This window comes from Balaenoptera ricei, chromosome 7 (assembly GCF_028023285.1).
Source record: "Balaenoptera ricei isolate mBalRic1 chromosome 7, mBalRic1.hap2, whole genome shotgun sequence".
In the NCBI taxonomy this organism is placed as follows: domain Eukaryota; kingdom Metazoa; phylum Chordata; class Mammalia; order Artiodactyla; family Balaenopteridae; genus Balaenoptera; species Balaenoptera ricei.
In genome coordinates this window covers 77,882,467-77,895,064 of record NC_082645.1, presented here as the reverse complement: position 1 = coordinate 77,895,064, position 12,598 = coordinate 77,882,467, and the positions used below count along the sequence as shown (strand labels likewise).

Genomic DNA, 12,598 nt, shown 5'->3' with positions numbered 1-12,598 from the left:
TCAAATTGCTACAGCAAGTGTAGCAAAGGTGTGGACTTGGGTCCATTCGTACTGGTATTTGTGATGGTGACTAGCTTTGTAGCCTCACCACATCCTTACCTTCCTTTGGAAGGAGATTTGTGGAGTAGACATGACTTCATGCCTGCCCAGGTATGCTTGCCAACAAGCATGCATACGCTCTTCCACGCCCTGCTTGAAAATCCAGACCTCTTCCTCAGGCCTGGTAGGACAAGATTCACTTATATCTACTCTGAATGTTGTCAGCTGTGCACTGATGTAAATCCTAATTTACGCTATGGTGAAGAGAGGCTTTTCATTTTCCTAATGGATGTTCGGACTTAAATCAGGTGTTTTAATTTTTAATCTTCAGAACTGCTATGTAAAAGTTGACTTGCTGTTATCCAAAGAGATAGTATTATTTTATCCTTTCAGATTACATTTAACAATGTTGTTTCAGTCTTTAAAAATTATTACTTAGGTTTAAGAATTCTTGTGCAGACTTGTTGTTTGCAGTAGGCAAAGAGGAAAATATATCTCTTTTAAAAGATATATAACCTGGGAATTCCCTGGCAGTCCAGTAGTTAGGACTGTTCGATTCCACTGCAGGGGTCACGGTTTTGATCCCACGTTGGGGAACTAAGATCCTGCATGCTGTGTAGTGTGGCCAAAAAAAAAAAAAGAAGATATATATCAAAAATAATTCATTTTAATCACTTGAATCATAAAATATAAAACACCAGTTTAAAATTCTTTGGATTAAGTTACAAATGTTCTATAATTTATAAGAGCAATTTCAGGGAGAGTTCTTGCGATTTGTCCTAAAGCAAATCTAATTAGTGTTTTCCATTGATTTATTTGATAAAAGTGTAGATTCATTTTAAAGGCATATGAACACCTACTGTATGCCCAGCACTGTTCTGAAGATGCAGCGGTGAACAACCCCCCCACTCCCAAATCCTTCCCTTCATGCGGGGAAAATAGACACTAATCAAAATAAAAAAGAAAATATGTGATAGGTCAGATGGTGGTAAGTGCGATGGAGAAGAATACATCAGGGAGGAGGGATAGTGTTTTCCAAGGTGAGAGGTGGTGTCATTTTAAATAAGGTGGCCAGAGGAGGCTTCCCTGAGATGCTGGCATTTGAGCAAAGACCTGAAGATGTGTTTTTTGGAGAAGAAAAAAACTTTGACCCAAAACTCAATTAAAAAACAGGCTTTGAAATATAGACACCATTTTAAAAGTATATTTCAAAGGCAAATTATGTTTTTAATTAAGCAAGATATTTAGAAGAAGCACAATGCTAGACAGGCTTTCTTTGGAGCTGTGGGCTTCCATTTGTGATCTGTATTCTGTTTCCCTATAGGATGTCCCAGTGGTATGAGCTTCAGCAGCTTGACTCCAAATTCCTGGAGCAGGTTCACCAGCTCTATGATGACAGTTTTCCCATGGAAATCAGACAGTATCTGGCACAGTGGCTAGAAAAGCAAGACTGGTAAGGAAAACTCACTTGACAGAAGAAGGAGTTTTTCTTCACTTTTAAAATAACTTGTTGATTAAGTGGCTTGGAACTACATTGACTGGAAGATGAATCTCATCAGTAGCCATTGGGATTACCTGTTGCAGAAAAGAGTGTTGCCTTGAAAAATGGCATGTGTCTCTAGAAAGCTAAATGCATTAGTCATTAATTTTATGTATTTGTCGATTTAATTATACATCCTCCTAAATGCTTTGCACAAGTTAAATAATGCTGACACCAATTATTTCCAAGTTAGGATCCAGGTTATAGAAAGAAGTAAGTTAAAAGTAATAATTAAAGCCAAGTTTTGGTAGAACACTGATTAGAAGTATGAAGAAAGTAAAAAAAATTAAGGAAATATCTCTTAAAACTGGTATATGTTCTATTTTACAATTTATTGTTTGCTCATTGCAAATACTTCAAATGTTCTGAAAGTATTTGATGTAGAAAGTGAAGGCCCCTGTTGATTTTTTGCCTCCAGAGATAATCGCCATTAACACTTTTGTGCACAGTCTTGGGGTGCTAGAATTTTTCATGCCAATTGTATATAATAGAAATATTGTACAAACTGCTGCTAATAGCAATGGCAGTTTCAAAAGAAGGAAATAAAACCCAAGAAAACACTTTAAATTATTTTTAGTCATTTCAACATGGAAAGCAGTGTTTATTTTGTCGTTTTAAAGTAGTATCTTAATGAAATGTGTAAATTTTGAATCTCCTAGGGAGCATGCCGCCAATGATGTTTCATTTGCTACCATCCGTTTTCACGACCTCCTATCGCAGCTGGATGATCAATACAGTCGCTTTTCTTTGGAGAATAATTTTTTGTTGCAGCATAACATAAGGAAAAGCAAGCGTAATCTTCAGGTATGACCTGGTTTTTGCGTTTAAGTTGAAATGTTTCCATGTTTACATAAGAATTTATTTCATTCAGCAAATACTATTGAGCACACACTCATTGGTATTTAGAAAAGTACAGACACTATAAATAAACTACCGTTATGTAGCTAATATTTTATAGCAGAAGTAAAATAAAATATCAGTTCATTTTGTAAACACATAAGGAGTATTCACGCTGAAGGGTATCACTTAGACGTAAGTAATTCTGAGAGAAATTCGATGCTATGATCTTGTCTTATTAAAAGCCGTTGATATGTAAATTGAAGAAAAAGGGTTTTATTTTAAGAGCAGTGAGCTGTAGTAACATGTTAAAGCTCAAAGGAACTTTAGTGATGAGTCAAGTCTAAGTGCTTGGTGTACAGATGAAGAGTAAGTCCAGAAAGTGTTGAAAGTTTTGACGTCTCTAAGGCTCAGTAGTGAGGTGGTGAATTGGAGCTGACTCCACCTTGCCATGCTTCTGCTGAAGTTAGCCCCCCTTGGAAGAAAAAGTCAAAGGGAGTTGCACGCAGGTGAGAGTATGCTGCAGAGTTTTGGGAGTTCTTCATCAGTACTCCCAGCATCCCTTAAGCCTGGCTACCATTTTTATTTCTGTATTAATGGAACTATTCTGTTTTAATGGAGGTGAGTGCTGTCATTTTCTTGTTTAACTCCTCACAACCAAACTGTTCAACTTAGGTAATTAGAAGCTTTTTTTCCCCCTCTGTGAATGTGTGTATGATTTTATAATACCAGTGAGTGGGAAAGCCAGATTAACTTTGCAGAAATTTGCTCTCCTACAGATTTTGCTTGATAATACCTGTTATAAAGAGGCACGATTGCTGGTATTTTGCAAACTAGCTTTGACAAGAAAACAAAAACTGAGAAGAATATCTTTGGTCTAATTCAAATCAGAGGCCAACAGATAAATTAATTGAGGAATATCATGGATAATTTTTGTATCATTTGCATTATCTCAGGATCCTAACAAGATAATTGGGCCCAAGAACAATAAAATTAAAGTATTATAGGAACTACATATGAAAATACTTGTTTTTTTAATCAAGAAATAATTTAGGTACCTGCACTTAATTGGACAGTTAAAGCAGCTTTTGTCATAGTTCGTAAAAAGAATATTTTGATTTTATCAAAAATGGATTATGTAGAATTTAATAAGTGCAGGATGAGCTTTCTTTTTTTTTTTTTTCTTTAAAGCTGGTATTTATTTTATTGAACTCAGTAAGTACATAAAATTGAAAGGCTCCACATTGTCATATATGCAGCTATTTCCTTTCACTACTAAAGATAAAGTGTAGCCACTGCCTTTGGAAATGTACCAACTCACTGCAGAGCATAAAAGTATATAATAAACTAGTACATGTTGGTTAAATGGGAGATAGCATTCTTTTTTTTTTGAATTTTTGAATTTTATTCATTTTTTTATACAGCAGGTTCTTATTATTCATCAGTTTTATACACATCAGTGTATACATGTCAATCCCAATCGCCCAATTCAGCACACCACCATCCCCACCCCCCCCGCGGCTTTCCCCCTTGGTGTCCATACGTTTGTTCTCTACATCTGTGTCTCAACTTCTGCCCTGCAAACCAGTTCATCTGTACCATTTTTCTAGGTTCCCCATACATGCGTCAATATACGATATTTGTTTTTCTCTTTCTGACTTACTTCACTCTGTATGACAGTCTCTAGATTCATCCACGTCTCTACAGATGACCCAATTTCGTTCCTTTTTATGGCTGAGTAATATTCCATTGTATATATGTACCACATCTTCTTTATCCATTCGTCTGTCGATGTTGCTTCCATGACCTGGCTATTGTAAATAGTGCTGCAATGAACATTGGGGTGCATGAAATATGGTTTTCTCTGGGTATATGCCCAGTGGTGGGATTGCTGGATCATATGGTAATTCTATTTTTAGTTTTTTAAGGAACCTCCATACTGTTCTCCATAGTGGCTGTATCAATTTACATTCTCACCAACAGCGCAAGAGGGTTCCCTTTTCTCCACACCCTCTCCAGCATCTGTTGTTTGTAGAATTTCTGTTGATGCCCATTCTAACTTGTGTGAGGTAACCTCATTGTAGTTTTGATTTGCATTTCTCTAATAATTAGTGATGTTGAGCAGCTTTTCATGTGCTTCTTGGCCATCTGTATGTCTTCTTTGGAGAAATGTCTATTTAGGTCTCCTGCACATTTTTGGATTGGGTTCTTTATTTCTTTAATATTGAGCTGTGTGAGCTCTTTATATATTTTGGAGATTAATCCTGTGTCCGTTGATTTGTTTGCAAATATTTTCTCCCATTCTGAGAGTTGTCTTTTCGTCTTGTTTATGGTTTCCTTTGCTGTGCAATAGCTTTTAAGTTTCATTAGGTCCCATTTGTTTATTTTTGTTTTTATTTCCATTACTCTAGGAGTTGGATCAAAAAAGATCTTGCTGTGATTTATGTCAAAGAGTGTTCTTCCTATGTTTTCCTCCAAGAGTTTTATAGTGTACAGTCTTACATTTAGGTCTCTAATCCATTTTGAGTTTATTTTTGTGTATGGTGTTAGGGAGTGTTCTAATTTCATTCTTTTACATGTAGCTGTCCAGTTTTCCCAGCACCACTTATTGAAGAGACTGTCTTTTCTGCATTGTATATCTTTGCCTCCTTTGTCATAGATTAGTTGATCATAGGTGCATGGGTTTATCTCTGGGCTTTCTATCTTGTTCCATTGATCTATGTTTCTGTTTTTGTGCCAGTACCGTATTGTCTTGATGACTGTAACTTTGTAGTATAGTCTGAAGTCAGGGAGTCTGATACCTCCAGCTCCGTTTTTTTCCCTCAAGACTGCTTTGGCTATTTGGGGTCTTTTGTGTCTCCATACAAATTTTAAGATGATTTGTTCTAGTTCCATAAAAAATGCCATTGGTAATTTGATAGGGATTGCGTTGAATCTGTAGATTGCTTTGGGTTGTATAGTCATTTTCATAATACTGATTCTTCCAATCCAAGAACATGGTATATCTCTCCATCTGTTGGTATCATCTTTAATTTCTTTCATCAGTGTCTTATAGTTTTCTGCATACAGGTCTTTTGTCTCCCTAGGTAGGTTTATTCCTAGATATTTTATTCTTTTTGTTGCAGTAGTAAATGGGAGTGTTTCCTTAATTTCTCCTTCAGATTTTTCATCAGTGTGTAGGAATGCAAGAGATTTCTGTGCATTAATTTTGTATCCTGAAACTTTACCAAATTCATTGGTTAGCTCCAGTAGTTTTCAGGTGGCATTTTTAGGATTCTCTATGTGTAGTATCATGTCATCTGCAAACAGTGACAGTTTTACTTCTTTTCCAATTTGTATTCCTTTTATTTCTTTTTCTTCTCTGATTGCTGTGGCTAGGACTTCCAAAACTGTGTTGAATAATAGTAGTGAGAGTGGACCTCCTTGTCTCGTTCCTGATCTTAGAGGAAATGCTTTCAGTTTTTCACCATTGAGAATGATGTTTGCTGTGGGTTTGTCGTATATGGCCTTTATTATGTTGAGGTAGGTTCCCTCTATGCCCACTTTCTGGAGAGCTTTTATCATAAATGGGTGTTGAATTTTGTCAAAAGCTTTTTCTGCATCTATTGAGATGATCATATGGTTTTTATTCTTCAGTTTGTTAATATGGTTTTGTTAATATGGTTTATCACATTGATTGATTTGCGTATATTGAAGAATCCTTGCATCCCTGGGATAAACCCCACTTGATCATGGTGTATGATCCTTTTAATGTGCTGTTGGATTCTGTTTGCTAGTATTTTGTTGAGGATTTTTGCATCTATATTCATCAGTGATATTGGCCTGTAATTTTCTTTTTTGGTAGTATCTTTGTCTGGTTTTGGTATCAGGGTGATGGTGGCCTCATAGAATGAGTTTGGGAGTGTTCCTTCCTCTGCAATTTTTTGGAAGAGTTTGAGAAAGATGGTTGTTAGCTCTTCTCTAAATGTTTGACAGAATTCACCTGTGAAGCCATCTGGTCCTGGACTTTTGTTTGTTGGAAGATTTTTAATCACAGTTTCAATTTCATTACTTGTGATTGGTCTGTTCATATTTTCTATTTCTTCCTGGTTCAGTCTTGGAAGGTTATACCTTTCTAAGAATTTGTCCATTTCTTCCAGGTTGTCCATTTTATTGGCATAGAGTTGCTTGTAGTAGTCTCTTAGGATGCTTTGTATTTCTGTGGTGTCTGTTTTAACTTCTCCTTTTTTATTTCTAATTTTATTGATTTGAGTCCTCTCCCTCTTTTTCTTTTTTTTTTATTTATTTTTTAAAAATAAATACATTTATTTATTTATTTATTTTTAGCTGTGTTGGGTCTTCGTTTCTGTGCGAGGACTTTCTGTAGTTGTGGCGAGCGAGGCCCACTGTTCATTGCAGTGCGCAGACCTCTCATTGTCGTGGCCTCTCTTGTTGCGGAGCACAGGCTCCAGACGCACAGACTCAGTAGTTGTGGCTCACTGGCCCAGTTGCTCTGCAGCATGTGGAATCTTCCCAGACCAGGGCTCAAACCCGTGTCCCCTGGATTGGCTGGCAGATTCTCAACCACTGCGCCACCAGGGAAGCCCTCCCTCTTTTTCTTGATGAGTCTGGCTAATGGTTTATCAGTTTTGTTTATCTTCTCAAAGAACCAGCTTTTAGTTTTATTGATATTTGCTATCGTTTTCTTTGTTTCTATGTCATTTATTTCTGCTCTGGTCTTTATGATTTCTTTCCTTCTGCTAACTTTGGTTTTCGTTTGTTCTTCTTTCTCTAGTTCCTTTAGGTGTAAGATTAGATTGTTTACTTGAGATTTTTCTTGTTTCTTGAGGTAGGCTTGTATAGCTATAAACTTCCCTCTTAGAACTGCTTTTGCTGCATCCCATAGGTTTTGGATCGTCGTGTTTTCATTGTCATTTGTCTCTAGGTATTCTTTGATTTCCTCTTTGATTTCTTCAGTGATCTCTTGGTTGTTTAGTAACGTATTGTTTAGCCTCCAAGTGTTTCTGTTTTTTACGTTTTTTTCCCTGTAATTCATTTCTAATCTCATAGCATTGTGGTCAGAAAAGATGCTTGATATGATTTCAATTTTCTTAAATTTACTGAGGCTTGATTTGTGACCCAAGATGTGATCTATCCTGGAGAATGTTCCGTGCGCACTTGAGAAGAAAGTGTAATCTGCTGTTTTTGGATGGAATGTCCTATAAATATCAATTAAATCTATCTGGTCTATTGTGTCATTTAAAGCTTCTGTTTCCTTATTTATTTTCATTTTGGATGATCTGTCCATTGGTGTAAGTGAGGTGTTAAAGTTCCCCACTATTATTGTGTTACTGTCGATTTCCTCTTTTATAGCTGTTAGCAGTTGCCTTCTGTATTGCGGTGCTCCTATGTTGGGTGCATATATATTTATAATTGTTATATCTTCTTCTTGGATTGATCCCTTGATCATTATGTAGTGTCCTTCCTTCTCTCTTATAACATTCTTTATTTTAAAGTCTATTTTATCTGATATGAGTATAGCTACTCCAGCTTTCTTGTGATTTCCATTTGCATGGAATCAGTTTTTCCATCCCCTCACTTTCAGTCTGAATGTGTCCCTAGGTCTGAAGTGGGTCTCTTGTAGACAGCATATATATGGGTCTTGTTTTTGTATCCATTCAGCAAGCCTGTGTCTTTTGGTTGGAGCATTTAATCCATTCACGTTTAAGGTAATTATCGATATGTATGTTCCTATGACCATTTTCTTAATTGTGTTGGGTTTGTTTTTGTAGGTCCTTTTCTTCTCTTGTGTTTCCCACTTAGAGAAGCTCCTTTAGCATTTATTGTAGAGCTGGTTTGGTGGTGTGAATTCTCTTAGCTTTTGTTTGTCTGTAAAGCTTTTGATTTCTCCATCGAATCTGAATGAGATCCTTGCTAGGTAGAGTAATCATGGTTGTAGGTTCTTCCCTTTCATCACTTTAAGTATATCATGTCACTCCCTTCTGGCTTGTAGAGTTTCTGCTGAGAAATCAGCTGTTAACCTTATGCGAGTTCCCTTGTATGTTATTTGTCGTTTTTCCCTTGCTGCTTTCAGTAAATTTTCTTTGTCTTTAATTTTTGCTAATTTGATTACTGTGTGTCTCGGTGTGTTTCTCCTTGGGTGTATCCTCTATGGGACTCGCTGCACTTCCTGGACTTGGGTGGCTATTTCCTTTCCCATGTTAGGGAAGTTTTCGACTATAATCTCTTCAAATGTTTTCTCTGGTCCTTTCTCTCTCTCTTGTCTCCTTCTGGGACCCCTATAATGCGAATGTTGTTGCGTTTAATGTTGTCCCTTAGGCTGTCTTCATTTCTTTTTTCTTTATTCTGTTCCGTAGCAGTGAGTTCCACCATTCTGTCTTCCAGGTCACTTATCTGTTCTTCTGCCTCAGTTATTCTGCTATTGATTCCTTCTAGTGTAGTTTTCACTTCAGTTATTGTATTGTTCATCTCTGTTTGTTTGTTATTTAGTTCTTCCAGGTCTTTGTTAAACATTTCTTGCTTCTTCTCGATCTTTGCCTCCATTCTTTTTCCAAGGTCCTGGATCATCTTCACTATCATTATTCTGAATTCTTTTTCTGGAAGGTTGCCTATCTCCACTTCATTTAGTTGTTTTTCTGGGGTTTTGTCTTGTTCCTTCATCTGGTACATAGCCCTCTGCCTTTTCATCTTATCTATCTTTCTGCGAATGTGGCTTTTGTTCCACAGGCTGCAGGATTGTCGTTCTTCTTGCTTCTGCTCTCTGCCCTTTGGTGGATGAGGCAATCTCAGAGACTTGTGTAAGTTTCCTGATGGGAGGGACTGGTGGTGGGTAGAGCTGACTAGGATGAGGTTTCTTAATGGATATGAACGAACTCATTTCAATGTATAATACACAGTGTATAATACACAATGGTTTAAACATTCTGAAATTTAATTTATTTTTATTCTAACAACCCATGTCTAGGATAATTTTCAGGAAGACCCAATACAGATGTCTATGATCATCTGTAACTGTCTGAAGGAGGAAAGAAAGATCCTGGAAAATGCCCAGAGATTCAATCAGGTACTTTTTTCCTAATTGAACACAAAAGATAATAAAGAAATAAAAACTCATTCATTCATCCAGCAAGTATTACTGAGGCCCTGTTTCAAGGCAGTGGTGACTAGCCCTCTGATTTTATAGCCCCAAGAAGTGGGGAAAAACAGATATAGAGATTTTGAAAGGACCCCAATCTAATGGAAGTCATCCTAGTGAGGGAGGAGACAACACAAAAACAAAATCTTTTCAGATAGTGATAGTTGCTATGAAGATAGTAAAGCAGGATGCTGTGTGGACAGTAGTGGAGTGTCAGGTTGTTTCTTTAGGTCATGGTCAGGGACACTTCTGGGGTGCTGGGGCAGGAAAGGAAGCAGAAGACAGTGGGCTCTTGCAGCAGACTGAGGGAGCGGAGGGGAAGTGCATGAGGTAGAGGTGCAGTCAGTGGAGATGGGAAGAAGTGGACAGATTCCATTATGTTCTGGATGTGGTACCAATAGGGCTTATACTGAAGGATCAGATGTGAGAGTGAGAAGGAGCCAAGAGTAGAGGGTGAGTCTGATTTGTGACTTGCGTTTCTTAGAGATACTGTTTACTGAGCTGGGGAAGACAGGGAAGGGACAGGAGTAGGGCTTTTGCAGGGCACAATAGGTTTTGGAGAAGAATGGGTTGATGGGAAAATCAGCAGCTTTGTTTTCAATAGGACCGAGATACCTGTTAGATATCTAAGACAGCCGAACAGTGAATGAGTCAGAGTTATACTAGTACCAAGACTTTTTTATCATGATTTTACTAATCCTAATACAAACCGTCCTGGTGATTAGGGTTCAGCAGTTTTTTGAAGTTGCCATGGCATTGATTCATGACTTTCATTGATGGGGTGGTGGGAACAACCCAGCAGGCAGACAGTTGTGAAACCACTACAGTATGAGTTACTCTGGCTGAGACCATTCCAGTATGACAGGGAGAAGGCCAGAGTACGCAGTGGAATGCGTCCTATGTGCATTTCTCTAACGAATAACTAACAAAGTGTGCTGTGAGATTGGGAGGTGGGGGGTGGAGAGAGAGAAAACTTAAATAGTGGCATTGAATGCCATTTTCCATGCACTTTCTGAGCATTTGCCCCAGTCCTTGTGAATCTGCTGCTTCCCCGGGCATTTAGTTCCTGTCTCCCTGTCACGCTGAAAGCACCTTGCTGCACTGAGCATTTAAATATACATATTATTTGTTCTAAACTCAGACTGGCTAGTTCATCCTGGACCCAGCCTAGTGAGCAAAGGTGCCTATCAGGAGGAAAAGCTGGCTGCATTGTCTCCTCTGAGAGAGGTGTGCCTTCTTCAGTATGGCATGCACCTGGGAGACTTCCAGCAGGAAATTTTGACTCTCCTGTGGGACTTTCATGTTAACAGCACTATGCAATGGACTGCTCCTGTATCTCAGATAGGCTTGGGAGGACAGTCAAGAGCAGAGGTGGGCAGAAGAGTGAGCTGCCCACCTCGGTACCTAAGCATTTCTCTCCTCGTTTGGCCCAGAGTCAGCACTGGGAGACAGAGGAGGTGATTTCTGCTCTCCCAGATCAGCCCCATCTCCTGGGTGTGCTTTGGTCTCAAAGGCATGTCAGCTTTTGACCTCCTTTTAAAAATGTGAGGTTCCTGGGGAGACGTTCATTTTCATCCTCTCAGAGGACACCTGACTTATCGGTGAACCCCTGGAACGAGGTTAGTGGACTGCCCAGCTGCGAGCAAGAGAAGCAAGACCTTTCTGGGATTTGAGGGAAGGTCCTGGATGTCTGGGGGTATCGAAAAGATGCTGAAAAGGATGATAAAATCGAACACTGATCCCCGATTTTAAAAAATTCAATAAAATAGGAGTTGATGGATACCTCCTTAACCTATTAAAATATACATCTCCTGGTTCTAAAACAGTATCTTACTTCACTGACAAAGCATCAGTAAGTCAGAACCACGGCAAGGATGTCCACTATTTCCACTGCTGCTTAGCATTGTATTAGTGGTATTGCAGTTGACAAGAGGAAGCCATTAGAAGCATAAGAATTCAAAACAACATCATAAATATATCGGCTTTCCCTGAGTTAATTCATAATTTTAATGTGATCCCGATAAAAATGACAAATTGTTTTCTGACTATCAAGGATGAAGACTAACTATACCCATTGCATCTGGGATGATATTCATTATTACTTTATAGGAGCAGATATTCATTGAAGTCCTTAATGGCAGTACTGTTCAATTTTTAATGTTTTTTAAAAATTAATTTTTATTGAAATATAGTTGATTTACAATGTTGTGTTAGTTTCAAGTGTTCAAGTGTACATAAAAGTGATTCAGTTATGTACACACACACACACACACACACATATATATCCTTTTTGCGATTCTTCTCCGTTATAGGTTATTACAAGGTATTGAGTATAGTTCCCTGTGTTATACATTTAGGTACTTGTTTGTTATCTGTTTTAAACATAGTTATATATGTTAATCCCATACTCCTAATTTACCCCTCCCCCGACCTTTCCCCTTTAGTAACCAAAAATTTGCTTTCTATGTCTGTGAGTCTATTTCTGTTTTGTAAATAAGCTCATTTGCATCATTATTTTAGACTCCACATATAAGCGATATCATATGATATTTGTCTTTCTCTGTACTGTTCAATTTTGATATACCTCTGAATTATCTGTAATCTTGTCAAAATGGGGTTTCTGATTCAGTAATCAGATTAGGACCTGAAATTCTGCATTTCCAACAAGCTCCCAGGTAGTAAGATTCTGCTTGTCTGGGGACCACACTGTGAATTGCATGACTTTGAGACAAATGAGTACAGGGTTAATAAGAATAATGTTGTCTACAGAATTTGAGAAACTAAAATAACTTCCTGTGTGGTCCCATGCAACTGTATGAACTAATGGAAAATTCCAGAAATACTATTTATTTTAGGCATGAACTGAGCCTGGTCTTTCTGTAGGCTTGTTAACAGTTTGCCAGTATTTTCCGGGGCCTTGGGAACTGAGCTTTTCTTGTGCACACTCATGTGGGAGGCCTGCAGGAGGTTTTGGAAGGTCCAGGAGTTAGGTGGGGCACGGGGTAGACTTGACTTTGGAGCATAACCAGCAGGTAAATATGACAGAG

At 38.1% G+C, this 12,598-nt stretch overlaps 1 protein-coding gene across 2 annotated transcripts in view; it reads left to right on the top strand.

Moving 5' to 3' along the window:
* Window positions 1–12,598, top strand: part of STAT1 (signal transducer and activator of transcription 1) — a 43,249-nt gene that overhangs the window by 1,896 nt on the left and 28,755 nt on the right. For both annotated transcript variants that reach the window (XM_059928385.1, XM_059928386.1), the window contains exons 3-5: window positions 1,364–1,492; window positions 2,239–2,383; window positions 9,381–9,479. In XM_059928385.1, the coding sequence (XP_059784368.1) occupies window positions 1,365–1,492; window positions 2,239–2,383; window positions 9,381–9,479 (372 nt within the window). In that variant the 5' untranslated portion in view covers window position 1,364. The remainder of the gene's footprint in view (window positions 1–1,363; window positions 1,493–2,238; window positions 2,384–9,380; window positions 9,480–12,598) is intronic.